The sequence below is a fragment of the Oculina patagonica genome, chromosome 7, assembly GCF_052425735.1.
Source record: "Oculina patagonica isolate OP01 chromosome 7, crgOcupat, whole genome shotgun sequence".
NCBI classification, from domain to species: Eukaryota; Metazoa; Cnidaria; class Anthozoa; order Scleractinia; family Oculinidae; genus Oculina; species Oculina patagonica.
Window position 1 is genome coordinate 13,595,204 of NC_135764.1, and position 27,140 is coordinate 13,622,343.

Sequence of the window (27,140 nt, forward strand, 5' to 3'; positions counted from 1 at the left end):
TTTCAAAATATGTTTAAAATACTGTTTCAAACAGCTCAAAAACACCATTTGAAAAATACGTTTCAATACTGTTTTAAATAGATTACAAATACAGTTTAAACAGTCAAAAACTACATAAAAAATATACTTTAAACACTATTTTTAATCTGTTTTTCAAAAATAGTTAAAAAATAGTTTTTAAAAACAGTTAAAAAACATATTACAAATAGTGTTGTGTTTGGTAAGGGCAGCCATTTACTCACTGCACATTTCACCGCAGACAGTGAGGAAAGTGCTTTAAAGTTTGATTTGGAAGCCATCATGTTGAATCATGTGAGCATTCTGCATGTGTTTATTGGTCAGTTGATATTTCTGGCTGGGGATGCACACGTTGAGGATTTTTTCCTCTCAAGCAAAAACACTTCAAACATGATGAATATTTTCCTCAAGGCCTCGCGAGGTAAAATTCTCACGAAAAATGCCTGCACACGAGATAAATCTGCTGAGCAAATAGGCACGTGAAGGCTGTTTAACTACTAAAGGCAGAAATTATTATATAATGGTAAGGTATAGCAAAAAATTTCTAAGGCATTTGCTTACTTCTATTTTTTGGCTATTTTGTTTATTTATACCTGACTGCACTGAGTATAATTAATGGTAACTCAAGTTCAAAAGCTATACTGTCAAACAATGCTTATTAATAAAATTTCTGATACATATAATACATAATACATATAGTGGCTATTTTTTATACATTTATAATAGACTGGAATCATTGAGCACTATACCCCACTAGGGAGCCTGTTCAGAGGCTAGTAGTCGTGCTTTTACTGCACCGTCAAATATTGCTGAACTTTTTTGAAAATATACTGCAATTGAAATGTCAAGTTAGGGTGTTAACCACTTTCCACCAGCCACTCACAGAGTTGAATGCACTTATCTAATCTGCTGAGGATTACTGCTAGTTTTATAAATTTATAATAGACTGGTATCATTGAGCACTATACCCCACTGCGGGACCTGTTCACAGACTAGTATCTGTGCTTTTAGGACACCATCAAATTGAAAAATCTGAAACTTTTTCAAATTTATACATGAAATGTCATTTTACCATGACTGACCATTTTCTTTTAGCAAGTCTTATAAATGTAATTTTCAAATAACAGAGGGCTCACATCACAAAAGTGATATTTCTGTGAGGCCCTGTGAGGAAACACAAGAATATTAATTGATTAAAAAGGCAATAATAAAATATTAAAACATTTTTCAATATAAAAACTATCAAGTGCTAAAAGCTAAAAAAAGTTATCATAAAAAGTTAACTACAAATGTTACAATAAAGAATTAATTAAAAACATGATTTTTGATACACTGCTTAAGGGAGGTCCTTCTTTACTATACATCTGGACAGAGCAGTCAAAGGAATTGCTGAAGACAGCATTTTGTGGCAAGTGATTTTGGAGCATTTTGAAAGGAAAAATAGCGAATTTTATTTGGGGAAACGAGTGCTTTGTAAAAATTATTATTGTGTGCATGTGAAGAGCCCCAGTCCAAAACTGCGTGTAAGAATTTTAAATTCTTAAAACTTGTAGGAAAGAAGGAATACTTGCTATTTTTTTCTGTGAATCAGAGATAACATAGCCTTCTTTATGATCAAACACATGGAATTACCATTTACATATCAAATGGAAGGCTATTACATAGAAAATTCACAAATACGGGTGTTTATTATATGTCATGAGGTTTATAACAAATTATGCAAATTTCATAAATCCATGCAGACATTCTTTCATCTTTATTTTTTTGTTGTTGTTGTTGTTGTTTTCTGGTCAAGTGACTTGTCAAATATTGTCACGATTTGAAAGTCTTAAAGCTGGACTCTTGAATGCAACAAACCAGTGAAAAATATGCTTTTCTGTGTAAGGTCTGGTTTACAAAATATGATGGTTAAAAATCTTCCACTGCAGCAAATTGGTTAGAAGACCGCCCCCCGCCCCGCCCCGCCCCACCCTCCTCTTATAAAGAAGAAATTATTTTGTGTCTTTAAACTTCTTGACAAATTTTGTATAAAAGTCTATGCCTTCTCTAATATACTGAGACTCAAATATCATCAAATACAAAGTAAACAACTCACACAGACTGTAACCATGAACAGGAATACAGCTGGGAAACAGAGACATCTAACTTTATACCATTAGATCATGATAAAAAGGCATTTTCCTGAGCGCCTTACAATGCACATGAGCTACGAATAAAGGGTGTGACTGAAGAAAAAACCTTGGTTTGACTTGTTGCTATGACAATGTGACATCACAAAACTGTAAGTGATGAGTCAATTACAAGTGAGGACTCTATTGTTTTTAAAAATCAATAGTCACCCCTCCCACTGCAGGAATTTAAATTTGACACGGTTTACCTTAAATTCTTTGAGACTTGTCCTCAAAACTTTCCTTTCCACATTCTGTAAATAACCCGTCTTTATACAAAATGCTACTGCTATTGTGAAGTAATTAAGTAAAACATGCTGCCGGAAGGCACAAAAATATGAAGTTCTCAAAAATTTTCAAAACAGCATTAGCTTAAATGATTTTGCATTATGAGGAGAAACTCATTTTAGCTTAGTATTTTAGGATTTATGTATACACAACATCCATGCCATGTTTACATTGCTATTGTTATTTGTTTTAAACTTTTTATGTAAACAAGTTTCCACACTGAAACAGTTTTATGCTTCTTGTTTCATAACATCATTTTACATTATTTTAAAATATCAGTTGTGCACCCCGGCATCATATTTTTTAAATAACGAGTACCTTTTCTTTACAAACTACAGCAATGCGTCCCTCAGTAGTCACTGTTATCCCTCCTACGCCACCAATCTGTTCATCATGGATTTGAGTGCTGCGCACAAACTCGCCATCTTTGGTGTAAACTTCCACCAGCAGGAGATCTTTCCCTCGTTCTTTACCAGCGAGAACAACATGTTCACTTGCCCGGTGAAATGCAATTCTAGGACAACAATAACTTCCTTGGAGTTTAAACTTGTTAAGATGGTCGCCATGTTCACTGAATATGTGAACACAGGAATCACCCCTGTCCACTACCATAACACGGCCATCATTAGCAGCAGTGATATCATACGCACCCTTCAATATGTCTTCACCAAACGAGCAAACAAACTGACCAGCAGTCTCATGCACATCAACCACATCATCATACCTCAGTACCAGTACTTTGCCACTGTCGGTGACTGTCAGTCTGCCCCAGTACCTCCCTCCCCTCACAGGAAACTTGTGATGCAGGTCAGCGGTGTTGTTAAATACGTAAACAACGTACTCATATCTCTCAGGTCCAGGCTTTTCCAATCTGACTAAAACATAGATACTGTCATTCATGTCTGTGGCTACATCAAGAACATTTAACTTTGTATGTACGTCATCTTTGGGGAGACTGAAAAGGCTCATGAATGTTCCTGTACTGTCAAACACCTTTACGTTACCATCCTCATAGTCTCCTACAATGAATTGTCCGCTGGAGTTTGTAGCGATACCACACGGCCACTTCAGCTTGTGCTCCTCTTCACCCTCCTGACCAAATGACCATGGTGTTACACAACAGTGCTCCATGCCCTGTTTACGCAGAACTTTAGTCACTCTTTCGTCACGCAACGGATCAACTTTGTCTTCTCCGATATTAACAGCAGGCCAGATCCAGAGATGTGCGTCTTTGCCGACTGTTAGCGTGACATCGTAGATGACACGATTAACGTGACAGACACTGGAAATGATTTCCCTGCGTTCGTCCTTACCTAGAAACTGCAAGCCCCTTACTGCATGAATGCCTTTCTTGAGCTGAACATCAAAACTATTTTGAACTGCTGACAAAGAGTTTAGTTCTTCAATGCACACTCTACACGGTGCTACTGCGCCAGCGGGATTGTCTACTTTCTCCAGAATTGTCGCCATTACTCGATATTGCATCGCCAGAATGCGGTCAGAGGTTTTTAGAGCTTCATTGCTAAAGGCCCTTGTTGCTTCTATACGGGCTTGTTTGAATCTTTCCTTTGCGTCGGAAAGCGCTGATTCATCCAGCTCAGTAAGATCCAACTTTCGCACGCCTTTGACTACAGAAAATGCTTCAGCACAAGCTGCTTGTGTAGTTACCGCGCCGTACTCGCTTCTGGACCTTGCCTTATCAAACACTTCATAGAGCAACTCAATTCCTTCTTTGAAGAAGCTGATACTTGCTAGCAAATCTTTCCTTGATAATCCATCCAACTTGGACTTGATATCGTCGATTTCACGCACGATCAATCCACGAAATTTTTGATCTGTTACATCGCCATCTTTCAGCTTCTCCGCTGCCTTATCTCTGCCTTTATTCACAAGCAAGCCAATTGTGGCTTTGAACACTGCTGTTACAACCGAAGACATAATCGTCAAATAAAAGAACTTTGAAACTGTTTTCTGCTAAATGACAAAGCTATTGATTGCAGCGGCGTTGTACACGAAATGAACAAATTCCACAAAGTTTTGCCTATAAATTAGATTTCGAAACAAAGAACTAAGTTCTAGTCCAGTGCCTCCCAAGAGTGTATAATAACTTTTGCTGACGCAATGGTTTTCGCTATGGAAACAATGAGAGCGGAAACTTTGTCTCAAGTAGTGAAAGAATGCCTGTCATACAAATAGTAAATTTATATGTGATGTTAATCACGTTTTAGCTTTAATCCTTTCACTGAGTCCGGAAAAAAATAGTAGAAAAATACTTTCGATTCAAATTCTATAAAATAATAAAAAGATCTCTTGTCAATTAATTAATTTGGATTTTTTAATTTTGGTTTTTAAACAGTTTTCAATACGAACAAATTCTTGAATCAGTCCTTGAAAGGGCTTTATTTTGTTTCCACGGTATATTTGTAACTTAGCACTTCCCTCCATCTGATTTGAACTAAAATCCCGCTGACAACAAATCAAAGGAATTAAGTCGTTTATGTTTGACAAGATCTTTATTTATTGTTATTCAAATACTTATATGTCAAAGCCACAGTAAATATGAAACAATATCAGACCACACGTGACAAGCAGTGGCGCAAAATGCGCGGGAAAGTTTCGGGAAATGAGATCAAGTTACTCGGCGATATTTTAAGTTTTATTTTGTTTCAATAAAGTTTGTTCATGAGAATATAGCGGAATGAATACATGTATAGATAAGGTTCATCGTTATTCATAATCCGCGTGAAATGTTGAAGTGCGAGATCGACGTCATTATAACAGCAGGTTCTCCGGCTTGAGTGAAAATTATGGAATCTGTAAAAGAAAAGTTTATCCACTGTGTAGACAAACTGACCGAGAAGAAAGAAAAATTACGGTTTTGTGACATCGAGAGCTCAAGTGATGTTGAACATGTTAATGATACATACCAGAGCATACGGTATTAATAATTGCTCTATTTTGCAGTCTTTGTTTAGACTGAGGTAGTCATAACACGTTTAACAAACGCCAAGCCGCCCCAACGCCGTACACCGTCATGCTGTCCTTGAAATGACGGTATCTCAGATGTTATTGACTTTGTGTCTGTTATCGGAATTTTATGTCCTCACAATCAAAGTACTGCAATCTATTAATTTCCTTCCCCCCATACACGCACACTTGTTTCAGATCAATGAGTTAACATACAGAAAACTGAATTTAAAAGCAGAGACCGATACAACGTAGAATGATAATATCTTTGTGCAATTAATCCCGTTGAAAAAATCTTTTCCAGCAGAGACTCAATCCAAGGAATCTTTTTTAATTCTAGAAAGCAAAACAATTAATTGCCTTGCAGTGACAAGGAACATAATAACGACGAAAAAATAAAAGCGAAAAAATGAATGCTGTCAATTGTTGTTGTTTATTTTTGGTGGATATTTGGCTCTTTTAAGAGGGGACTCTTAACTACACATCCCGAGTGGTTGCTAAGGGATTCCTTGAGACTGTATTTTGTGGCAGGCGATTTTGGGGCTTTTTTAACACTAAATGGTGAATTTTATTTGGGTGGCTTTAAAAAATTTATTATTGCGCGTGCATAACTAGTGCTAGTCCCAAACCGCGCGTTAGAATTCAAACTCCCTAAAACTCAGAGGAAGGAAGGTAGAGTTTCGATTTTGCTTTACGAATCAGAGATAACATGGCCTTCTTTATGATATAAAGCATGTGATTACCGTTTACACGAAAGAAAGAAATGCTACTGAAGAAAGTCTGTAAATACGAGTGTTTATAACGCCACAACTTTTATTAAAATTCGAATTTTATAAAAAAGATACTTCACATTAAAGAATGTGGACGTTTTTTATCTATTGGCTCTTAATGTTTTATTTCTTTTTGTTTCAAACACACGGGACACCAATAAAAATGAAAATATGTACCTTGAAGTAATGGCTGAACGCGCTGCAACAAGTTAAAAGGTTTGATAGAAAGACGCAAAGTTACGCAAAGCGAAACAAAATGGGGATGAATGTTGCTTCTGACACAGTAGCCATAAGCCAGCCATTACCTCCTAGGAACTGTTCGTGCACCAGGCGTCACGTTAAAGGAGATAAAGTCAACTCGAAATGGCCTATTCGCCGCTATGCATCTCGCGTTGAAAGACAGTTTTCTGTTATTTATCAATTCCATAGTTGATATGGACCACACAGCAAATCAAATCGGGTATTCTAAAATTCCCAATCACACTTGTGAATTTTTTCGGCCCGGTTAGCAAATTGTTCTTTAGATTTCGCTGTTAAAGCGATTTTCGATTGAATGTCGTAAAACCAAAATCAAAGTTATCACTCTGGCAATCGAAAAAGACGCTGACAATCCACAGTGAACCAATCAAAACTCGAAGCAAATGCATGTAGCCGGCACGAAGCGCGGGAAAAAAGTGTGTGCAAATCAAGATTAGTTTAAGCTTTACTTCTGATTGGCTGAGAAAGTGGCGCAAGTTCTTTAAACCGTCACTCCCAAAAAGAAAACAATCGTAAATCAGCGGAAAGGGAAAACTGTTGTATTTCTTGTCCAAATTCAAAACCTATGACGATTTGAGGCGGTGATTTGATTTCAGGCGCTCAATAGATGCTTTTATAGCTCCAACGCAGACGTTCTTTTGGCTCGTCACGCAATCTTTCCTCTCTTACGAACGTCGTTTTTTAGGGGAAACGAATGCGTGACCAGCCAAAAGAACGTCTTCGAAAGAGGCTAATGCTTCCATGACCCCACTGCTTTTCAGTTTGTCCCTTTTAGGTATCCGTAGCTACTATTATCTTTTGGTTAGGTTTTCATTTTAATCCTGACGCCAATTTTATCTTAATGTGACATTACATGGCGGCTAAAGATTGTTCCAACCTACATCCACTAATCCATGTGGATAGTCGCTAGTTCCAATAAATGAAGGTGTTGTAACCATGGTAACATGTCAAATGTAAATAATAGAAAACATGAACATCAGAAAAGACATTGTTTTAATCAAATCTCTATTTTGTTTTTGTCAAAAAAGCTAGAAAATTTTTATTAAAGAGCATAAATTGAGCCTCTCTTATTAAGCAGAGACATGCATTCGAGACAAACTAGTCCCTGGACCAAAGCGTTTTTAATCAAGACTTTCCGCTATCTTGAATTTCAACGCTAAGAAGACACTGGGAACTAGGATTTAAAGACTTATCATATGGGACTATATAATAGCATTCCCTCAATGCTTTAATTATATTTGATAAAATTTAGCAATAAAAATGTTATATTAATAAGTAAATACATTCCACATGCCATTTAAATTTAACTCTAAGAGATAATACATTTAGACAGTAAACGATCTTTGATCAATTTTTAAATTCCAATTTATAACCTATAGCTAAATATTTAGCACGTTCATTAATTTTAATCCTTTCCTTCCGTTCTCTCTGCTTTTTCTTTTTAAAAAATTCTTATTTGAGATGCTTTAAGCATGCATGCCTTACATAAGCAACAGCATGCTGCGAAAAAAATCATAAGCGTTTCCTAAATAAAAACGTTATACAATGTGCACAGAAAAACGTTTGCATAACATTAAGAGAATACAGAAGTTATACCAGATTTTTCTTGTACCACATTTGTACCAGAATATGCGAGTTAAGAAATGTTTTGTTATTAAAACGCCCAGATCTTAATAGGTGTTGAAATGTTGGCTGGAAACGGAGCACGTGACAGATAAATACTAGGAAATAAGTATTCTGCAGTTACAATTGCTACATGAGAATCGTCCAGTATAGTTTTTACAAGAAGCGAATTTCGAACAATAAGGCGAATAAAAGTCATCGTGGCTCCACCGACCACACTTAAACTGAACTTTATACTTTTGGCATTTGATCACCCTACACTATGTACTTACGAAAAGTCTTAAACCCTACAGCTGTACTTTTAGGAGTATCGAATGGTCATTGCAAGCATGCGAACACAGCGTTTTTCTTTGCGAGCACGAGCATTGAAAAAGGTAGGCCTTGCGAGCAACGAGCACTTCTCAAAAAACTACTTCACTAAAAACCGAGCATGTGAGCACTGTGAAAATTTGCGAGAACCAGCAAACGAGCACCCACTAAACATTTGAGAGCATCCCGAGCAGGAGCCCTATTTTACGGGCAACGCAAAATTTTGAGGGACCATTCATGACCCCTACTTTTGCGTTAACTAGACAGCAGTGATATCAATATTCAATCTTATTTTTAAAACGACATACTTTGTTGTAGCAAAATCTGCTTTTACCTTATATGTCTCTATTGCATCTATAGTTGTGGACTATTGACACTAAGTAAGTATAAAATATGGGCAAAGTGGTTGTTTTAACCTAGTCTATTACTTCAACATTTTCTGATGTCTTTATATAAAAGGATTCTTTAAAACAATCAATAGCGAAGCGCGCGAGGTTTAAGAATAGAATGCAAATTAATATAACCCCCACAAGGCTCAGAAAACATCAGAGTATTCTGAGAGAAAAAGAATGATCTGAAAATGTTTTAGTAACACCGGATATTTTAGAAAAATCGTCCGCCATTTCGGTTTGTTTGTCTGAGACTTTGTCTGAGTCGTGGCGTCACTCGCGCGCTTCGCTATTCTTTCTCCGATATACTCTTTTTTTTTATATAAAATCCTAAGAAATCTCTTTCATCGTGTTTTTTTTTTCTTCTTTTAAACGTTTGACTTACTACACCTTATCCCCACAAAGCTCCGATACCACCCCAGTCCTCCCCCCTTCGTTTGAAACCTCTATGTCCCCTTCTCTGTACCGCTAGAAGCTATCGCACCACTATCGCTATGCAACTCTTGCTTTGTGGACGAGAAATATATTGGGTTATCAAACTGCTCATGCTCAAACAGATGTTTTCCCTTTCTTTTCCTGTAGAACCACCAGCCGACGGCTCCAACAACGAATCCAAACAACAGAAGGACTGCTATGGCAATGCCTGCCTTGGCTCCTCTGGACAAACCACTTGATTTACCTGAAATCACAAACAAAGCACGGTTTATTTAGCACAGCTTTGGACAAGCCAAAATACTTCTTGTCAGGAAAGAGTCAGCGTGGCCCTGATTTAGTTGCATATCCAGCGGTCCCGGGTTTATGTTTTCGGTTGTCCTGAGTTCAACTCGTCGGTCGCGCCTCCTAAAAAGCCAACATGGTCTGACTCCTGCCAATAGAGATTTTCAACCATGTTATGTTTATTTGACGCTTATTACATAAACGCTGTAGTCATTCAAGTCGATGCCGCACATCACACTATTTCAGATCACTCGTCGAAACGTTTTCTTTCCTTTTTTTTTTTAAAAAAAAAATCAAGTTTTAATTTGTTTTCAGCTTCAAGTTAGGGGCACGGTGATTATTGTGCTGTTTTCGTTTGGCACCTCCACTTTACAGCGACTCTCTCATGAACGAAGTATCCAAGACTTAATCCAATCAAAAAAGAGCACGAGAGCTACAACAGTAGTCGTATCACGTTACTTAGCAACATCTCCCTGAAAACCGCAGGCTTACTAAATTTTGGGACATTGAACTGTGACGTGCTTACATTTGTGTCAACTTACCGCCAGTTCGTGCCGCGGCCGTCCCTTGATTAATGGTGTTTCCATTCCACACTAAAATAGAAGAAAACACATCATTACTATACGTTCTCACGATAACGATAAGAAAACCGTTTTCTGTAATTCGACAAATTGCATCGTGTCCCTTTACTCTGTGGACATTTTACACTGTGATCCTCACTTAGCGTGCCTTGCCACTTGACAAAACTCTGTGGTTTTCTTTTGACATCTTTTTTTGACAAAATCTCTTGTGGTTTTCCTTTGCTTCGACCAATAAAAATCTTACGGCCTACTGTAAAACGGAATTCATCAGAGATTTGTCAGAGAGCTGAGAAAACTTATTCAAACAGTTCCCATCAGCAAAAGTAGAACATGAACAAGTAAAGCTGCTTGCCCCCGCTACTAGTAACAGTAATTATAATTGTTTTATTCCTTTGAAAACCCAAATCAATCCTTTTGTAAGTTTTTTAAGGATTCTCCTTTGCGTAATGTGAAATCTCTTTCCTTTTTTAGGAATTAGTTAACATAACTGAAATGCTCATAGTGAGCATCTGTTCAGCTTTGAATTCGGGATGCAACAGAAAGAAAAAGCATACGCACCAACTTTTGTAACATTCAAAGAGCCCGGATCAACCGCCAGCCCTCCCAGGCTTCCAGTCTTTACAGCAACTACAAGATTGTTTGTGACATTGTCACCAAGATCGTCTGCTATGTCACGAGAAAACGTCAAATTGAAGATGGCTACAACGCTGCCGCGTCTAAGAAAAAGACAGAAAAAATGCGTCACTTGTCACTTAGCAAAGAAAATCTTGCAAGGCAATAGACCTGGGAAAATCCTTTCAGTATGAAACGCGCATAAATAGAAGTAAATGCGTTACTTAATTCACAGGCTTTCCATCCTATGTTACAAATATTGTCGCATTGTTTACGTTTGTTTTTATGCCGTTTTCTTGTCGATTTGTAGCGCGCGAGAGCAGTTCTAGGAGTTTAAGTTTTCGACTCATGTATAGAATACAAATATCTACAAAAGGCGTGCAACTTCGACATCGAAGAAACGGGTATTACGCCTCTGGAATGTAGCCGAAAAAAAAAACGTTTTTTCTCAACTAATTTTCTATGGAGATACTGGTCCTCGAAAGAACAGTCTTCGAAATCGCGACAGCGAAGCCGAAGACAACTTGAACTGGAAAATTAATTTCTACTCGCTATTACGTGGATTTGTTTAGTGAAATAACGTGTATAAGTGCGAAGAAATGTTAATATCATTAAAAACATTTGAAGTCGAGGCAGTTTTAATTTTCAGTCTGTGCTTTATTGGTTTATATGATGAATTGGATTTTCACCTTTTTGCACTTCAAACTAAATTTTCCAAAAATCATTAAACACAGTAGGCCATTTCCGAGTTACAATATGCCTCTGTTTGAAAACGAGTCTATGCGCGAAACCATCCAAATGAAAACGACTTTGATCTGCATGAAAATGGATCTGTTGGTAAAACTCATTCTCATATGAATGGTTTTGCACATAGACTCGTTTTGAAACAGAGGAAACGGGTAAATCGGAAGTGTCCTATAACACATTGGCTTTATTGTAAGAAGAAGAAATGTGTTAATAGATGGCTGGATTTACAAAATATATTATACCGGGGATTCAATATGTCGTGTTGTGTTTGACCAAGATATTACGTGGCAATCTAACGAGTTAAAGGTTTCTCAACGTAAAGGTAAAAGCAGGGAAACCATTTTAACTATTTCTCAGGCCAAAGCAAAAGCTAAAAAACCCGCATGCAATCATCATACCTAAATCCTGTTACTTTGACTTTCGAAAATGCCAGTGACGCCTCATCGACGCCAGAATATAAATCAGTTATCTAATCAAAAGGAAAAAATGCGCAAGCTATAAGTATCATTTAACAATTTGTTACCAATGCAACCACTGTTATTTACAAATCTTCACTGCATGATAAAAATAGAGATGGTGATAAAATAGATAAAGGAGAATTCGTACCGATTTTTCCAGGTTGCCTGCAAGACTCTTGAACGCCGTACTGGCAGGGTTTTTTAGGTCGTCAGTCCATTCCTGTTTAGAGAGCTTCAGGGAGCCGGTATATGTCACATCTGGAAAGTTAAAACGTCCCAGTTGAAAACTTTAATAATAGTGTTACATGCCTAACTTATATGTACCCTTTTACTTACAAATCTTACTAGAAAGGACATGAGAATGAAAACGTTTTGAAACAATGTCGCAATTTGAAGCAAATTCTTTTAAATAGTTATTGTATGAAAAACAGCAGTAAGAAATGTGAAGTCTAATGTGGAGCGTCCAGCGAGAGCAGAAAATAGCGCGCAAGGGAAAATATTTTGCAAACAAAATTAATTCAGGTGGGTGTGGGGCAGGGGCAAGTCACACCGTTGGGCTTATGTAAATGGTTTACGTTAAAGGTGGGTTACCTTTTGGTGGTGGTGGACTTTGTGATGAAGACATTGAGGTCGGCAAAGCTGTTGGTTGCACACCTAAAAATTAACCAACAAAACCATATTACAGCTATACACTTTACATTACTCTGAACACAGAATATGTCGTTCACACTACAGAATTTGTTCCGAAAAGAAACGGAACCGTCACAGCTGGAATGAAAATAGAATAATATGATTATTATCCCCTTCCACAGTATACAGGAGACGAAGCCACCACGATGCAGATAATACAAGTTTCGAACTATTTAATAACCCACTTGCACTTGCTAAAGAGAGACTCAATAGGTAATCATTATTTCATTTAGTCAAACATAAAATACCAAGATGCGTGCTCTCGAGAAATCGGTCACAAGTACTCAATGCATTTAAAGGTTTGTAAGTTGTGCGATAAGAATAAGGAACTTCAGTTACGACCACAAGGGCCACAACTCCAGTTTGTCTAGTTAAGCCTGTGATGTCAGCTTAGTCAATCGTACACGGCCCCAGAAGGTAGAAAAGAATAATGGCTTCACTCTTCGTTTCGCCCTCTTAGGTTTGGGGAAAGTAGTGTAAATGCCCACGGTAACAATAAGCAAATGAACACATTGCTCCTTTGCCCTGTTCAAAAATTTAAGGTTTGCTCTGCCTACTTTCTAACAGGTCGGGAAGCACCTATTTTAAGGTCTCACGGGAATGGCTACCCTTCGAGAAAACAATAGAACAAACAAAAGGAACAATTCCTCTAGAGGACAAATAGAACAGAAAGCTTACGAGAACTGCCACACTTCTGTTTCTAGCAAGGAAATACATATTAAATGAAAACCTTGACAACACTCTCATGGCATTTCAGGCCATACTCACTAGTTTTACAGCCATACAATTCCAAACGCAAACACGGTCGAGCGTTCCAGGTAACTGGCACAATTTTAAAATAGCGTCCTCGTACGCCAGAGGCAAATGTGATCTTTACCACTGAAGAGCTATCCGCGTTTGCTAAAAATACCTGAAAATATTACACAGCAAAATCTTTACTCGCAGTAATACTCCTTTAGGTAGCTATAACTCCTTCAGTGCTTCAATAAGAATATTTAATCAGTAGTATACTGACTCTAACTTGTTACAAATTATCCTGCAGGAAATATCAAATTTTCATCAAAATCTATTTAGCATCTATATGACAAATAATAATAATAATAATAATAATAATAATAATAATAATAATATAATAATAATAATAATAATAATAGTAAATAATAAAAATAATTATAATAATAATATCATTATTATTATTATTATTATTATTATTATTATTAGTAGTAGTAGTAGTAGTAGTAGTAGCAGTAGTAGTAGTAGTAGTTTAGTGTATATAGGTCATTTTTATGAGTATCGAATAGAGTTTATAATATATAAATTAAAAAATTAACATTATTATTATTATTATTATTAGTATTATCATTATCATCATTATTATCATTATTATTTATTTTATTTAATGTACTTTTATCACAAACAATATATGACAATTATGAGTTCAGTACCCTGCTTAAAAGCTCAATAAATTACACAGTATTTAAGAACGAAAGACAGGTTAAATCACCCACCTTAGCTTTGTCATTTTGTTTAAATGGTCTCCATGGACTGCCTGCATAATCTTTTGTGCTAATAGTGAAGCTTTTAATATACCCTCTGCCATCTTTAGCTCCTTGCATAGCAATGCTACGGATTTTCAAGATTCTACCTAGGTCAACCTTGAGAAAAGAAAGAAACAAACGAAACGAGAAGTGAGAAGAACAGGTACAATGAAACAACAACGACAAAGGTGGTCTTTTATTATACGAGCCTAGTGAAAGCATGAGTAATGAAGTATTTATGTAGGCCATAGTTCCAACACTGCTTAATTTTCTCCCTATTGAATGAGTATTTTAGTCGCCCCAATGTATTTACATTATTTGGGAAGTGAAATATGGTGAGCTGATAAAGACTCACGTTTAGTAGCAAAAGCTTTCAGGAATTACACATTTCCCTTTATATCTGCTACATATCCAGCTAACAACCTACCACAAAGGACGGCTCCTTATCACCATCAGCAGCACACCACCCAGTACTTCCATTCAAACGGCCTTGACTGGCCAAGTGCGCCTGGTTTAAGGATGAACTCGCTGATAGGGCTGAATCCTCAATGACGCCTTGTCTAAGGCCAAGGGCAGAGTTACATCCTGGGAATAAGACCAACAATGATAACAGCGGTGTAAGGACCTCTTTACAAGATTCCGCCCCGAATGAATTACATTCCAGAGCGAGTTTCGTTCTGGAATGAAGTTTTTTCTGCATTTACACGACAGAGTCGACTGGCTCAACCCAAGGTGTTTTCACATGCGCGGTTTTCACGCGAGATCAAAACAGGGTGGTGCATGTTTCGCGCGAGATCAAAACAAGATGGCACATGTTTCACGCGAGATCAAAACAAGATGGCGCATGTTTCACGTAAACATGTTACTGTGCCCAGGCATTTTAACGAGCACAAGGCTGCTACTTTGGTCCTAACAGTAAATGCTATTACGTTTTTTAGCTCTGAATTTAAACTGTGGCCTCCGTTTGCGGGTTTCATGAGATGCAATTTTATCTCAGAACGAAATTCGTTAAATTGTGTCTACATGATACCAGAATGAAATGCCATTCCAGAACGACAATTTTATTCCGGAATGAAAATTGGAATGAACTCATTCCGGAATGACTTGACTTTCGTTAGGGTATCATGTAAACAGATACAGAGAAATATATGGGGATGAATTGAACTCGTTCCGGAACAGGCCCTAACACAGATTTTCTTAATAAAACTACAAACCTGAGCTGGAAAACTAAAACCAAAACCAACAACCAAACGAAACCTGTGAAATTTTTAAGTTTCTTTGTTTAATTGTTAAGGACACTCACCGTTTTGGCAGCCAAACAGTTCAAGACGCAAACAAGCCCCGGCCGCTGACCAGGACTGCGGCATCACGCGTAAAGTAAGTGTAATAATTGGTTCCGCCAAAAGATGCGATACTGAATTAACAGCGTCTTGGTTACCACGGAAACTCTGCAATAAGGAAAATACCCTTTGAAACAGAATACTCCACTAAAGCAATACGTCATGGCACATAGATTAAAAAAATGATAGTATGAATTCGCCCAATTTTGAAACTTTGTCAAATCTGATTTCTTTTAATCCAAGCAAGACGGATTCACAGAACAAATGAATAATGCAAAGAAAGAACCCGGAGAAAAAAACCCTCGAAGCAAGGACGAGAACCAACAAAAAACTCAACCCACATATGGGAATCGAACCCGGGCCACATTGGTGGGAAGCGAGCGCTTTCACCACTGCGCTATCCCTGCTCCCCTCTCAAATGGTAACGGTAGCACAAAGTCTGCTGGTATGCATTTGTCGCACAGCGCATATACCTCATTTGCTGTAATTTGGAAGTTTGTTCTGAAACACTATCCTAAATTTAAATTCAACCACGATACAGTTTCAAAGAGGAAACTCGATCGTTGTGTTTAACATAATTAATTTAAGTGGTACAAGGCAGTAAGCCTGACCCTAGTTCTGCCTCCTTCCTTGTAGTCTGACCACATCGTGTTGTCAGCGACGTCCGTGAACGACAGACGGTAGACTTTGACATATCCTGATCCCTTGCCCCCTCCCCATGTGGTTATTTTGGTAATTTTTCTTTCCACGTCGGGAAATGAAATCTGCAGCCAGGGCTTCTTATCGGAAGTCTGTTGAGAAAAATTTACAGCTGTTATCAACATGTATTTTCTCTTTATATATAGTGTTAATACATTGCACAGCTGTCAGATAAGGAGAATATAAAAAAGCTGGGGGTTGTAATCAGTACCAAAGTAATGGCTACCCATGAGTTACAGCTGGCTAATACGGCTGATTTTTTTTTAATAAAGTAAAGCAGGCCATTAATGATTTGCTTTGGGAAAAAATCCTGTTACCTTTGAACACCATCCTACACTGCTAGATGGCCGAGCGTTGGTAGCCTTATGCGAGTTATCAGTGAATGAAGAGGCTGAAAGTGAACTGTCCTTGAGTGCGCCTGACTGCATTCCAAGCGGCGTTTGACAAGCTGAAAAGACAAATTCATGAAAAGTGTGAAGTTGAGCTAAAAAATGGTACTAAAAATAAGAAAACAAAAACTAAACTAAACTAAAACTAACACTAAACTAAACTTACTAAGCTAAGCAAAAAAACTAAAGCTAAACTGAACTACGAATAATAATAACTATACAAACTAATAATAATAAATTAATAAATAAAATAAAAAAAAAAAATAAAAAACTAAATAAAAAAAAAAAAAGTAAAACAAATAAAAACCAACTAAATGAAAAATAAACTAACTAAGCTAAAAAAAAAAAAATAAACTAAACTAAATAAAAAAAATAACAAAAAATAAACTAAACTAAACTAAAAAATAAACTAAATAAAAAAAAATAAACTAAACTAAAAAAAACTAAGCTAAACAAACAAAAAAAAATAAATAAAATAAATAACTAACACTAAACAAACACAACAACAAAAAAAACAAGAACTAAAAAACTAAATGAACTGCATAAACAATAAAAATAACAAACTAAACTAAACTAAACAAACAAAACAAACAAACAAACAAAACAACTAAAACTAAACTAAACTAAAACAAACCAACTAAACTGAACAAACTAAACTAAACTAAACTAAGCTAAACAAAATAAAACTAAAACAAACAAACAAACTAAATAAACTAAACTAAACTAACTACTAGACTAAACTAACTAAACTAAATAAACTAAACTAAACTAAACTAAATAAACTAAACAGACAAACACTAAATAAACTAAGCAAACAAAGCTAAAACTAAAACTAAAACTAAACTAAACTAAACTGAACTAAACTAAAACTAAACTAAACTAAACTAAACTAACTAAACTAACTAAACTAAACAAATAAACAAACTGAACAAACTAAACTAAACTAAACTAAACTAAACTAACGAACTAAACTAAAAACTAAACTAAACAAACAAAACAAACTAAACTAGACTAAACAAAACTAAACTAAACAACTAACTAAAACTAAACTAAACTAAAACTAAACTAAACTAAACTGAACTAAACTAAACTAAACAAAATTAAACTAAACTAAACTAAACTAAACTAAACTTAACTAAAACTAAACTAACTAAACTAACTAAACTAAACTAAACTAAACTAAACAAAACTAAACTAACTAATAATAACTAATAAACTAAACTAAACTAAGCTAAACAAAACTAAAACTAAAACTAAAACTAAAACTAAAACTAAAACTAAACTAAACTGAACTGAACTGAACTGAACTGAACTGAACTAAACTAAACTAAACTAAAACTAACAGTAAACTAAACTAAACTAAATTAAACGAAAGCTAAGCTAAACTAAAACTAAAACTAAAACTACGGTAAAACTAAAAATAAAACTTAAACTAAAAACTAAAACTAAAACTAAAACTAAACTAAACTAAACTAGTCTATTACAGGGAGTATGAATCCGTTATTTTTCTCTTGTGCAAGATCTTCTTGTTATCAGTTATTTAATTTTAACATCTGATTTTCTCATACCAAATGGGCAGCCATAAAATTCCAGCCGCATACAGAGAGAGCCAGTCCAGGAGCCTGGGACTATCCTGATCAAGCGGGTATCCACTGCTGGTTGAACAGATAATGTGACAACTGAATTGGCGTCACGGTTTGCAACAAATACCTACAATGAAAGAAGGATTTGAAGACAAACTAGTCAGACACACATTAGGCTATTTTCAAACTACGCTCCACTGGTCACAAACGAAAGAATTAAGCCCAGGTTCATAGGAACAATTTCAATCTTCTTTCGTTTTATTCCCCTCAACCTCGCCTTTACTCCTTTGCCTGGGACGTAGTTATTGGAGGGATGGAGGGAATTGTTATGAAAATTGGCAAACTTCAAAGAAGCTAACAAAGATTTATGTTGGAAGGTCCACGACCGTACGCAATCTTTCGTTTTGCGCTCGTACACTTTGCATGAATTACATAATCGAAACGATTCTAGTTGTTCAGACAAATAGAGAGCTATTGTGTTTTGTGTGCTGTCAAGAGCAAAAAGAGCGAACAAAAACATAGAACAAAGAGATTTGTCAAGCTTTCAAACATCGTGCAGTTGAATCCCGATAACTCGAACCTTCAGTAACTTGAACTCCCGCAAACTCGAACCTTTTTCGATTCCCCTTCAGATCATTTTCTTACTAATTTTACCTTCAATAACTCGAACTCCCAAAATCTAGAACCTTTTTCGATTCCCCTTGAAGGTTCGAGTTATCGGGATTCGACTGTATTTGGGTAAGCGTTTCAATTACTACTGGAAAATTAGTTGGCTATCGCCCCCTCTTACCCAGTCTTTTCCGTTCTTCTGGTAAGTGTTAAAATTAACACCATCGTCACTGGTCTGTACTGTAAACGTCTTTGCAAAGCTGGAAACTCCATTCAAATTGAAGCCTTGTGTGGCGATTTTGGTGAGACGGGTCTCTGTCAGTAGATCGACCTGGAAAAAAAATTGACAAAAATAGCGACAAAACTGTCATTCACTTTCATCCTTGACATGGTAAGCCCTTCACACTTCATAGAGCTATCAAAAGAGATACAATAAGATATCTATGTAATGTCTTACTTGAATGTACTGTGCAGATTGTCCATTACTCGTGCACCAAGCCGAGAGGGAGTTAAGTCGAGCCATTGCTGGACCATAAGAAGGAGCAAGACTGGAACTAGCCGTGAGCTGACTGTTATTAATGGCACCACTAGCCATACCAAGAGCCGCAGAACATTCTATGAAAAAATGAATAAAGGGGTCATTATCCTGTCTCCAAGATACCATAACTGTGTTTAAAGATGATCTCATGTAAAGGATTTCACTTGACAGAGGCGTTTTGAAAATGCGCAATTAATGAAAAAAAAATTGTATGAAATGTTCCGGCAATATGGTAATTCGAACACTTATCCCTCACTCAACCTTGCCATGATTTCCTTTGTGTTCGTGCCATTAACCCTAAAGAATTTTTATACATCAAAATTGGCCTATTACACTAACACGAGTGCTTACTACCAGTTATTCCATGAAACATTCTTTTTTTCATAAAACAGGTATCCAGTAAAACAAATCAGTTAAATTAAAAACTTGTGGTGGTGTCTTAAACGTTCAATAAAATTTAGTTAAATGACATTTAACATAGTTAAACATTTACCATAGTTAACGACCAGGATCTAGCTGCAGGTTTTGCAGTAAGGCGTTGTAGTGGCGTAGCGTTTTGTAGCGTGTGTGGTGTTATAGCGTGTGTGGCGTTATAGAGTGTGTGGGGTCATAGTGTGTGGCGTTATAGCATTGTATTTAGCTATAGATTGCGTTTTCAGCGTTTGGTAGGCTGTTCTTCACAGCGGTAAAACGCAAAAGTTCACGTCACATCCGGTCTTCGCCGCCTCGAACTTTTGACTCGAAAGAAATAGTACGGTGAAAGAACAGTTCAAGCTGGGACACTCAGTGAAGATGAAATATTAAATTTCCAATCCATAAGCGGCGTATAAACCTTAACTTTCTAGGGACGGCGTTAACTTTTGGCTTTTAAGCAAAAGTTTACGGAAAATTTAAGACTTTGTATGGAAAATTTTGGCGGCAATTACACACGAACTGCGCACGTGCGCTGCGTTTGACTGCTGTGTGGGGCTGTTCTGTGCCTGAGGACGCCCTCTGGGTCAGCGATATTCCGTTCAAGCGTTTGCGTGTGCCAGCGCACGCGTTTTCGTTGTGTCTTTGTTGTGCTTGACTTTCACCTTTTAGCGTAGCTAGTTTGTGGCGTAGTGGAGTTTTCTCAAGTTTAGCGTGTGTTTTCCTCGTCATCCCCTGGGCTCCCTACCTCCATTTTGCGACTTGAGGCGTTAAACTGTATTTAAATTGATTGACCGAATCCGATTGCTTCGAGTGGAAAAGTCACAAAACAACTCAAATAAATACTCTGATTCTCCCTCAACAATTAATTTTTTAGGAAACCACACACCTAATGGCTGCTTGCAGATATACCCCCGTTTATCACCACATGGCTGGTCATTCCATCCACGGCTTGGTGGCCACATTTCAATGCAGTTCTCCAGACCAGTTTTGTCGTTGGGTTCACCGGGAAGCCAATTTAAATATGTCACAGGACTACCATCACTCCAACTGAATCCTCTTTCTAAAGCTCGGTCATTTAAACCTGATCAACAATCAAAAGATAAAAGTAAAAGCTAAAATCAGGTCAATTGTTATTTCCTGAACTGCATATATACATGATACTTCTTGAAAGACGACGTTTTGCACTAAATGTCAGGCATACTCGGAAAAATATTCAGAGTGCTCCCAATAGAAGTCGGACATATTACCTTCCAATGAGTACTTCGGATACTCTACACCTAAGCTGTAGGACACTCATGGTGGCTAGGCCATCAAAAAAGGTTGATGTGGCAAACATTCTTTATACCGTTACTGCTAACTAATCAACTATTAATTTAAGTTCACACTATAGCGGGTTAGCAAACTGGCTGGTTAACGGGAGGGCGAAGGACAGCCCACAAAAGAACCATCGCAAAAGTAAGTTCTGCACTAATATAAATACACATAATTTGTCTTTATGTTGATTGGCGTTCATGGCCTCGTTTGGAGGCAAAGATTCTTTTGAACTATGCAGATGCGATGGAGGCCACGAAGGCCAATTAACATGAAGACAAAAGAATAATGTATTTTCCGCCATATAAGAAAAAGGTGTTTTCCAAGACCTTTCATTGACCAAAACATAATTTTACTGACCACAATGTGACTGAAAAAAAAAAAACCGACATTCAAACACGTGAGTGATTCCTCATTACCACAGTTGTATTACTAATGGTCCAATTCTATCTGACTGATGGAGGAACTTTATAGTGACTTTCTCTGTTCTTTCAAAGTCATTTATGAACAAATCTGCAAACTATTAGAAATATGTGAATACGCAATAGATCGTAAATTGAAGAAAATATGTTAATAGGCTAAAGACGTTTTCAAGATTACGCACCAATCCAGATGTTGCCAGCTGATTTTCGTTGGTAGTGGAAGGTGATAAAGTCTTGTTCCTGTTGTGAAGTGATGCTTACAAGGTTACCGCCCTGATTTTGGCACTTGTACCTCGCTGCTGTCCAGGGCTGAAGGTCCGTGTCTTGAAACAGGTAACAATTCTTATCAAACTTCTCCCAGCCAGTCGGGCAACTACCAAGCACTGAAACGACAGAATAAAACAACATCAAAGATCAAACTTTCTTCATCTCTTATGCAACTTAATAAAACCCACGTCTTTCGACAAAAAATGCAAGTCCACTATCTATTTCAAGAATATTATATACTTACACGGTGGGGAGACATGTGGTTCGCCTGTAACAGGAAAATACAACAGGGCATTACTAAGAGTTGACCTAAATCTAAGGCTCAGATCACACTGGGTCAGTTTATGAACTTGGGTCGACATGTACATAACACTGAATGTCAAAATCTGGACAATTGTCTCTACGCACTTAGTGTTGTAAAGAACTGAAAACCTTTTTGGGACCGTCTGAGTTGGTTCACAGACGATAGCAGTCCTTTTAGCATGCACAATTCAACGTGTTTTGTGTAACAACTAAACTGATGCAGTAAAGCAACAGTCCAGCCTTAAAAAACGCTCATATCTTTTGCCTGATCCTCTAAATAGCCCATTTCTCTGCTGAGTTGCCTTTTGCTTCTCTTTCAACCGAGTCGTCCTTTGCATAATAATGAACGTACAGATGAAACTCAGTTGGTAGAGCAACGCACCAGTATCGCGGAGGTCATGGGTTCAAATCCCGTTGTAGCCTTGATTTTTTTAGGCTCAAAAAAGCAACTGCTTAAATTACTTGCACACTGCGAGGATCACTTCATTCATTTCATCATTAATCTGAAGTTCACATGTATTCACTATGTCAGGTGAAAACTAACTTTCACACAGATAGTTTCGTTAATCGCACAAAGACTCGTTCTGTCACTGATTCACATAAAAGCTATATACGAAAAAAGCCTGAGCTTAGAAAAAAAAATTCCATAAAGCCTACCTTGTCTTATTCTGCAAACAAATCCATTTCTGTCTGAGCAATCCACATCAAACCAGCCTCCAGCGTTAGAAACTGAATTGTTAGCGACGACACATGTTTTCTGGGAGCGCAGAGCATCGGGCTGGTTTGTAGCCCAGTTTGTGTACAGTTTGATAGAATTGTCACTCCACATGAACTCATGAGAGTTAGCTTCACGCGAGAGACCTAACCACAAGCCTCCTCGGAAATTCTTCAAATTAAGAACAACAAATGCTGTGGGGAAAAATATAAAAAAGACAAAAAAAGTCAAAATAGAATTCATCCTTGCTTTAGAGAATGGCCTCATGCAGAGAGTGGAACACAACCCACGGACGTTCTGTGAAGCACATGTTGACTGGTATTTGAATGTCACTACCAAAGTAACACAATATATATTTTATACTATGTACACATGTGTCTAACACCACTTTCCCTCTTCTGCAGATAAAATTGCTAACATATTTATATTCATGACCAGTGAATGGATGCTTCTCTGGACACGTTACTTTTATTCCATATAATCCTACCAAATCTCAAGCAATTTGGTAGATTTGTCTGCAAGTTCTTTATCGAAATCAACAGTGAAAATACTGACAACTAATTGAAGAAGCAAATTATTAACTTGCTTCTGAAGTCCTTCACATTCTTCTCTTTCAGTTGTCGTTATGATTTGGCTTGGGATTTACCTGATGTATTCGTCTCGACGTAAAAACACCAACGTCCATTTGACGTCTCCTGCTCCGTGTTTTCTAGTTTCAGATCTCTGTTCTCTTGAGAATTACCCCTCTATTCATCTTTCGTGGAGAGTTTTTTGAACTTGCCATTCTGTCCAGAGTTTTTTTTTTCATTTCACAATGAAAGCATGTTAAATACGCCTTGCAGTCTTAAATGAACTACACCTTGTTAACGGAGCGGTATTTATCTTCTGGTGGGTACGTCATTCTCTTCCCCTTTTTTATTACAGATTGTTTCTACCGTGGTGACTAAACCTGCCTCTAGCTTAAGATTCCTATTGGCTTTCAAATAGGATAAAAAAATAAGATGAGAAGCCCTCACTGGGGCTGGCCTTGAGACAACTTATATGGTAGCGCTTTTCCTATTAAGTTTTTTTACCTTGTTCAAAGGAACTATGAACACTTATCAAGTCTCCACCACTCTCACGTTGACAAGCTTCACGAGCTTCTTTCCAGGACAACTTCACGTAAGACACAAAGTAGCAGTCGTCACCAAGTAGTACATAGTGCGGTGGACAAGTTGAATTAGTGGGAACTACAGACAAAGACAGTTTTAACAATGTATTACTTGATTTAGCAAGGTCAGCTGTTGTACGTACGTCATAGAGGAATCACTTTGAAGTTGAGCCTGTACTTAATCAAGCTCATCTTTCACGGATGTTTTTCTTTTATTATTCATTCATTAAAAAAAAAAAAACAAAAAAAAAAAAAACAAAGCAGCAGTTCATTAATTGATCAACATTACAAGAAACTATGTGACGGATTTTAACAGATTAGAGGAACAGCCAAAACTAATATTTTTGTCGTAGGAAACTTAAATATAATGCTCCATTTTAATTTACAATTGCTTTTTTAGAGTACTGAAACTGTTTAAAAGCGCGTTTGGCTGCGGATGGCTCGGATGGAAATGGATTGCAATTTGAAAACGTTAGCTAACGTTTTCAAGTTGTTTCCGCGCGCCTTCAAATCAAAATTGATATTTATGGGTAAACTTTAATTTCTATCCCTAAATAAAGGTTGTATCGTCAGTTAAATATACAAAGACAATGTTTTTCATGAGTAAAGTTGCCTACCACTTATTTCAGAACAGTTTAGACCAAAAAATCTGCAAAATCCCCATGACATACCAGTAGTCCCTTTAAGCCCAGCACACAAACGTGAACTAGTCCAATACGAAACAATAATAAAGAAATAAAAAACGCGACCGAGTGCATTATTGAGTTATATGAGCACGCGGGAACTTTTAAGAACAGGAGAGAAGTGCATAGAGTGCGCCGAGTGCTTCTCGCACTTCTCGAGTGTTCTTAAAACTCCCCAAGTGCTTATATAACTCAACAATGCACGAGGAGAAAGTTTTTTATTTCTTTTATGAAATGTTAAGGAAATTGCGCCCGCTAAAACTCGTGAAAGGTCTAAGAGCAGCACAGCCATCCTTGATAAGAGCGGTAATCTCGTGAGCGGCAAGACGGAAATGCAGGCAAGATGGACAGAGCACTTTAGAGAAGTACTGAACAGAGAAGAACCAACAGACCCTATAACAATAGAAGATGAAAGCGAGTTCGAGCTAGGCGGATTGATTGAGGAAATCGTGATCACTGAGCCAACAATCGGCGAGATAAAAGCAGCAATTAAACGTTTAAAGAATGGGAAATCTCCAGGCGTCGACTCCATCACGGCTGAATTGTTAAAGGCGCACAAGGAGCTCTCAGCAACGAAAATACATCAGCTATTGGAGAAAGTATGGAAACATGAAAAGATCCCGGACAAATGGAAAAGAGGGTTGATCATCAAATTGCCAAAGAAGGGAAACCTCAAAGAATGTAAGAACTGGAGGGGAATTACTCTACTTTCAGTAGTCGGCAAAATACTTGGACGGATCGTGATTGATCGAATACGGAATGGAGTTGATATCAGACTGAGGAATGAACAAGCAGGATATAGAAAAGGCAGAGGAACAACAGAACAGATTTTCATATTAAGGAACATCGTTGAACAGGCAAACGAGTGGCAGGCAAGTTTATATATTAGCTTCATAGACTTTGAAAAAGCATTTGATTCCATCCACCGTGCAAGTCTATGGTTAATTATGCAGAAGTACGGAATCCCGGACAAGATAGTAAGAATGGTAAAAGTGTTCTATGAGGACTTCAATTGCGCTGTAGAAGATCAGGCAGAAGCTTGTGAGTGGTTCAACATCAAAACGGGTGTCAAACAAGGATGCAATATGTCTGGATTTCTCTTCTTAATAGCTATGGATTGGATTATGAGAAGGACTGTAGGAAAAGGAGAAAACGGAATCAGGTGGAACTTTACATCTAAGCTTGATGATCTAGATTTTGCAGATGATGTGGCGCTTTTGTCTTCTACTAAACAGCATATACAGAACAAGACTACTAAAATGAATGAGGAAGCAACACGGGTCGGGCTGAAAATCAACAAAGGAAAGACAAAAGTGATGAGGATTAACGGGAAGAGTCAGGAGAAAGTTTAGTAGATAGGCAAGATATAGACGAAGTTGAGGAGTTTAATTATCTGGGAGCTATCATTTGTAAGGAGGGAGGAGGAATGAAAGATCTGAAAAGCAGGCTATCCAAGGCGAGAGGCACATTTGCCAGACTCAAAAGAGTATGGAACTCAAAGAGCATCACGAAGAGGACCAAGCTTAGACTGTTTAAAACCTTAGTCGTACCGGTGCTACTGTATGGATGTGAGACATGGAAGATGAACATGGAAGATGACCAACGAATAGATGTGTTTCACAACAAATGCCTCAAGAGGATTCTCAAAATAAACTGGCAAGATCACGTTACCACTAGGGAGCTCCTTGAGAAGGCAGAGACGAGGTTGCTAAGTGAAGAGGTTAAGATGAGAAGATGGAAGATGATAGGGCATATCCTGCGACGAAACAGAAACAGCCATACCAACATAGCACTATCATGGACACCTGAAGGAAAAAGGAGGAGAGGAAGGCCTAAGACCACCTGGCGAAGAACAGTCGAGAGAGAGAGGAACAGTGCGGGATGGCGTACATGGGGTGAGGCGAGAGCTGCTGCAGCCAACAGAGAAAATTGGAGGCATTCTGTGGAGGCCTTATGTGCCACGAGGCACAAAGAAGCTGGGTGAGGTGAGGTGAAAACTCGTGACGTAAGCAGCATGCATTATAACTCGATAAAGCACGCGCGTGACGTATGCAGCGTGCTTTAAGGGACTATAATGAGCTCGAATTGACCAATCCCAGCTCGTGCAATTCCTCAACTATTTTATAAAACGTAATAAAGTCTCACCGGATGTCGGTGCAGTGGTGGGTGTAAGTGGAAGAGCACCTGCGGAAAAAAAACTAAAATGTTATGTGGGACACTTTTATGTATGGTTAAAATTGGTTAAACAAGTCAAGGCAAAGATGTTGCACTTGCACCTCCAAATCACATACAGTTAAACCCCTATTAGGAAGTAGCCTATTAAAGTCACGAAACTGTTGTCAGTATAATACTGTAAATAAACCTGCTTTAAACAGACACCCCTATTAAGCGGCCGCGGCCACCTTTTTGCCGACTCATCGAGCGTTCTTCCTTCATTTTTGTCCCTATTCAGCGGCCAGCAAGATGAAAATTAATATACAATGTTTGGCTTTGTTTTCAACAAGGTCAGACAGAGGCATGAGGCCAGATGACATTTCCTCGAGGGTGACCGCTAAAAGGAGTACTACTTTAAATATCTTGTCAA

General features: G+C 37.5%; 2 protein-coding genes across 2 annotated transcripts in view; both read right to left on the reverse strand.

The window, feature by feature from the left end:
- Nucleotides 1-40: 40 nt before the first annotated feature.
- Nucleotides 41-4,475, reverse strand: LOC144661257 (uncharacterized). Its single transcript, XM_078521957.1, has one exon. The coding sequence runs from the start codon at nucleotides 4,410-4,412 to the stop codon at nucleotides 2,778-2,780; it is 1,635 nt and encodes a 544-aa protein (XP_078378083.1). The 5' UTR covers nucleotides 4,413-4,475; the 3' UTR covers nucleotides 41-2,777.
- Nucleotides 4,476-7,445: 2,970 nt separating this feature from the next.
- Nucleotides 7,446-27,140, reverse strand: part of LOC144661240 (uncharacterized) — a 55,176-nt gene continuing 35,481 nt past the window's right edge. The window contains exons 32-52 of the mRNA XM_078521937.1: nucleotides 26,702-26,740; nucleotides 23,797-23,952; nucleotides 22,666-22,917; nucleotides 21,950-21,973; nucleotides 21,621-21,821; nucleotides 20,592-20,786; nucleotides 19,211-19,368; nucleotides 18,935-19,084; nucleotides 18,130-18,271; nucleotides 16,490-16,620; nucleotides 16,085-16,264; nucleotides 15,437-15,581; nucleotides 14,561-14,718; nucleotides 14,104-14,250; nucleotides 13,364-13,505; nucleotides 12,497-12,559; nucleotides 12,054-12,163; nucleotides 11,846-11,916; nucleotides 10,647-10,804; nucleotides 10,050-10,100; nucleotides 7,446-9,469 (exon numbers count right to left, since the gene is read on the reverse strand). Of these exons, the coding sequence (XP_078378063.1) occupies nucleotides 9,237-9,469; nucleotides 10,050-10,100; nucleotides 10,647-10,804; nucleotides 11,846-11,916; nucleotides 12,054-12,163; nucleotides 12,497-12,559; nucleotides 13,364-13,505; nucleotides 14,104-14,250; nucleotides 14,561-14,718; nucleotides 15,437-15,581; nucleotides 16,085-16,264; nucleotides 16,490-16,620; nucleotides 18,130-18,271; nucleotides 18,935-19,084; nucleotides 19,211-19,368; nucleotides 20,592-20,786; nucleotides 21,621-21,821; nucleotides 21,950-21,973; nucleotides 22,666-22,917; nucleotides 23,797-23,952; nucleotides 26,702-26,740 (2,906 nt within the window). The 3' untranslated portion in view covers nucleotides 7,446-9,236. The remainder of the gene's footprint in view (nucleotides 9,470-10,049; nucleotides 10,101-10,646; nucleotides 10,805-11,845; nucleotides 11,917-12,053; nucleotides 12,164-12,496; nucleotides 12,560-13,363; nucleotides 13,506-14,103; nucleotides 14,251-14,560; nucleotides 14,719-15,436; nucleotides 15,582-16,084; nucleotides 16,265-16,489; nucleotides 16,621-18,129; nucleotides 18,272-18,934; nucleotides 19,085-19,210; nucleotides 19,369-20,591; nucleotides 20,787-21,620; nucleotides 21,822-21,949; nucleotides 21,974-22,665; nucleotides 22,918-23,796; nucleotides 23,953-26,701; nucleotides 26,741-27,140) is intronic.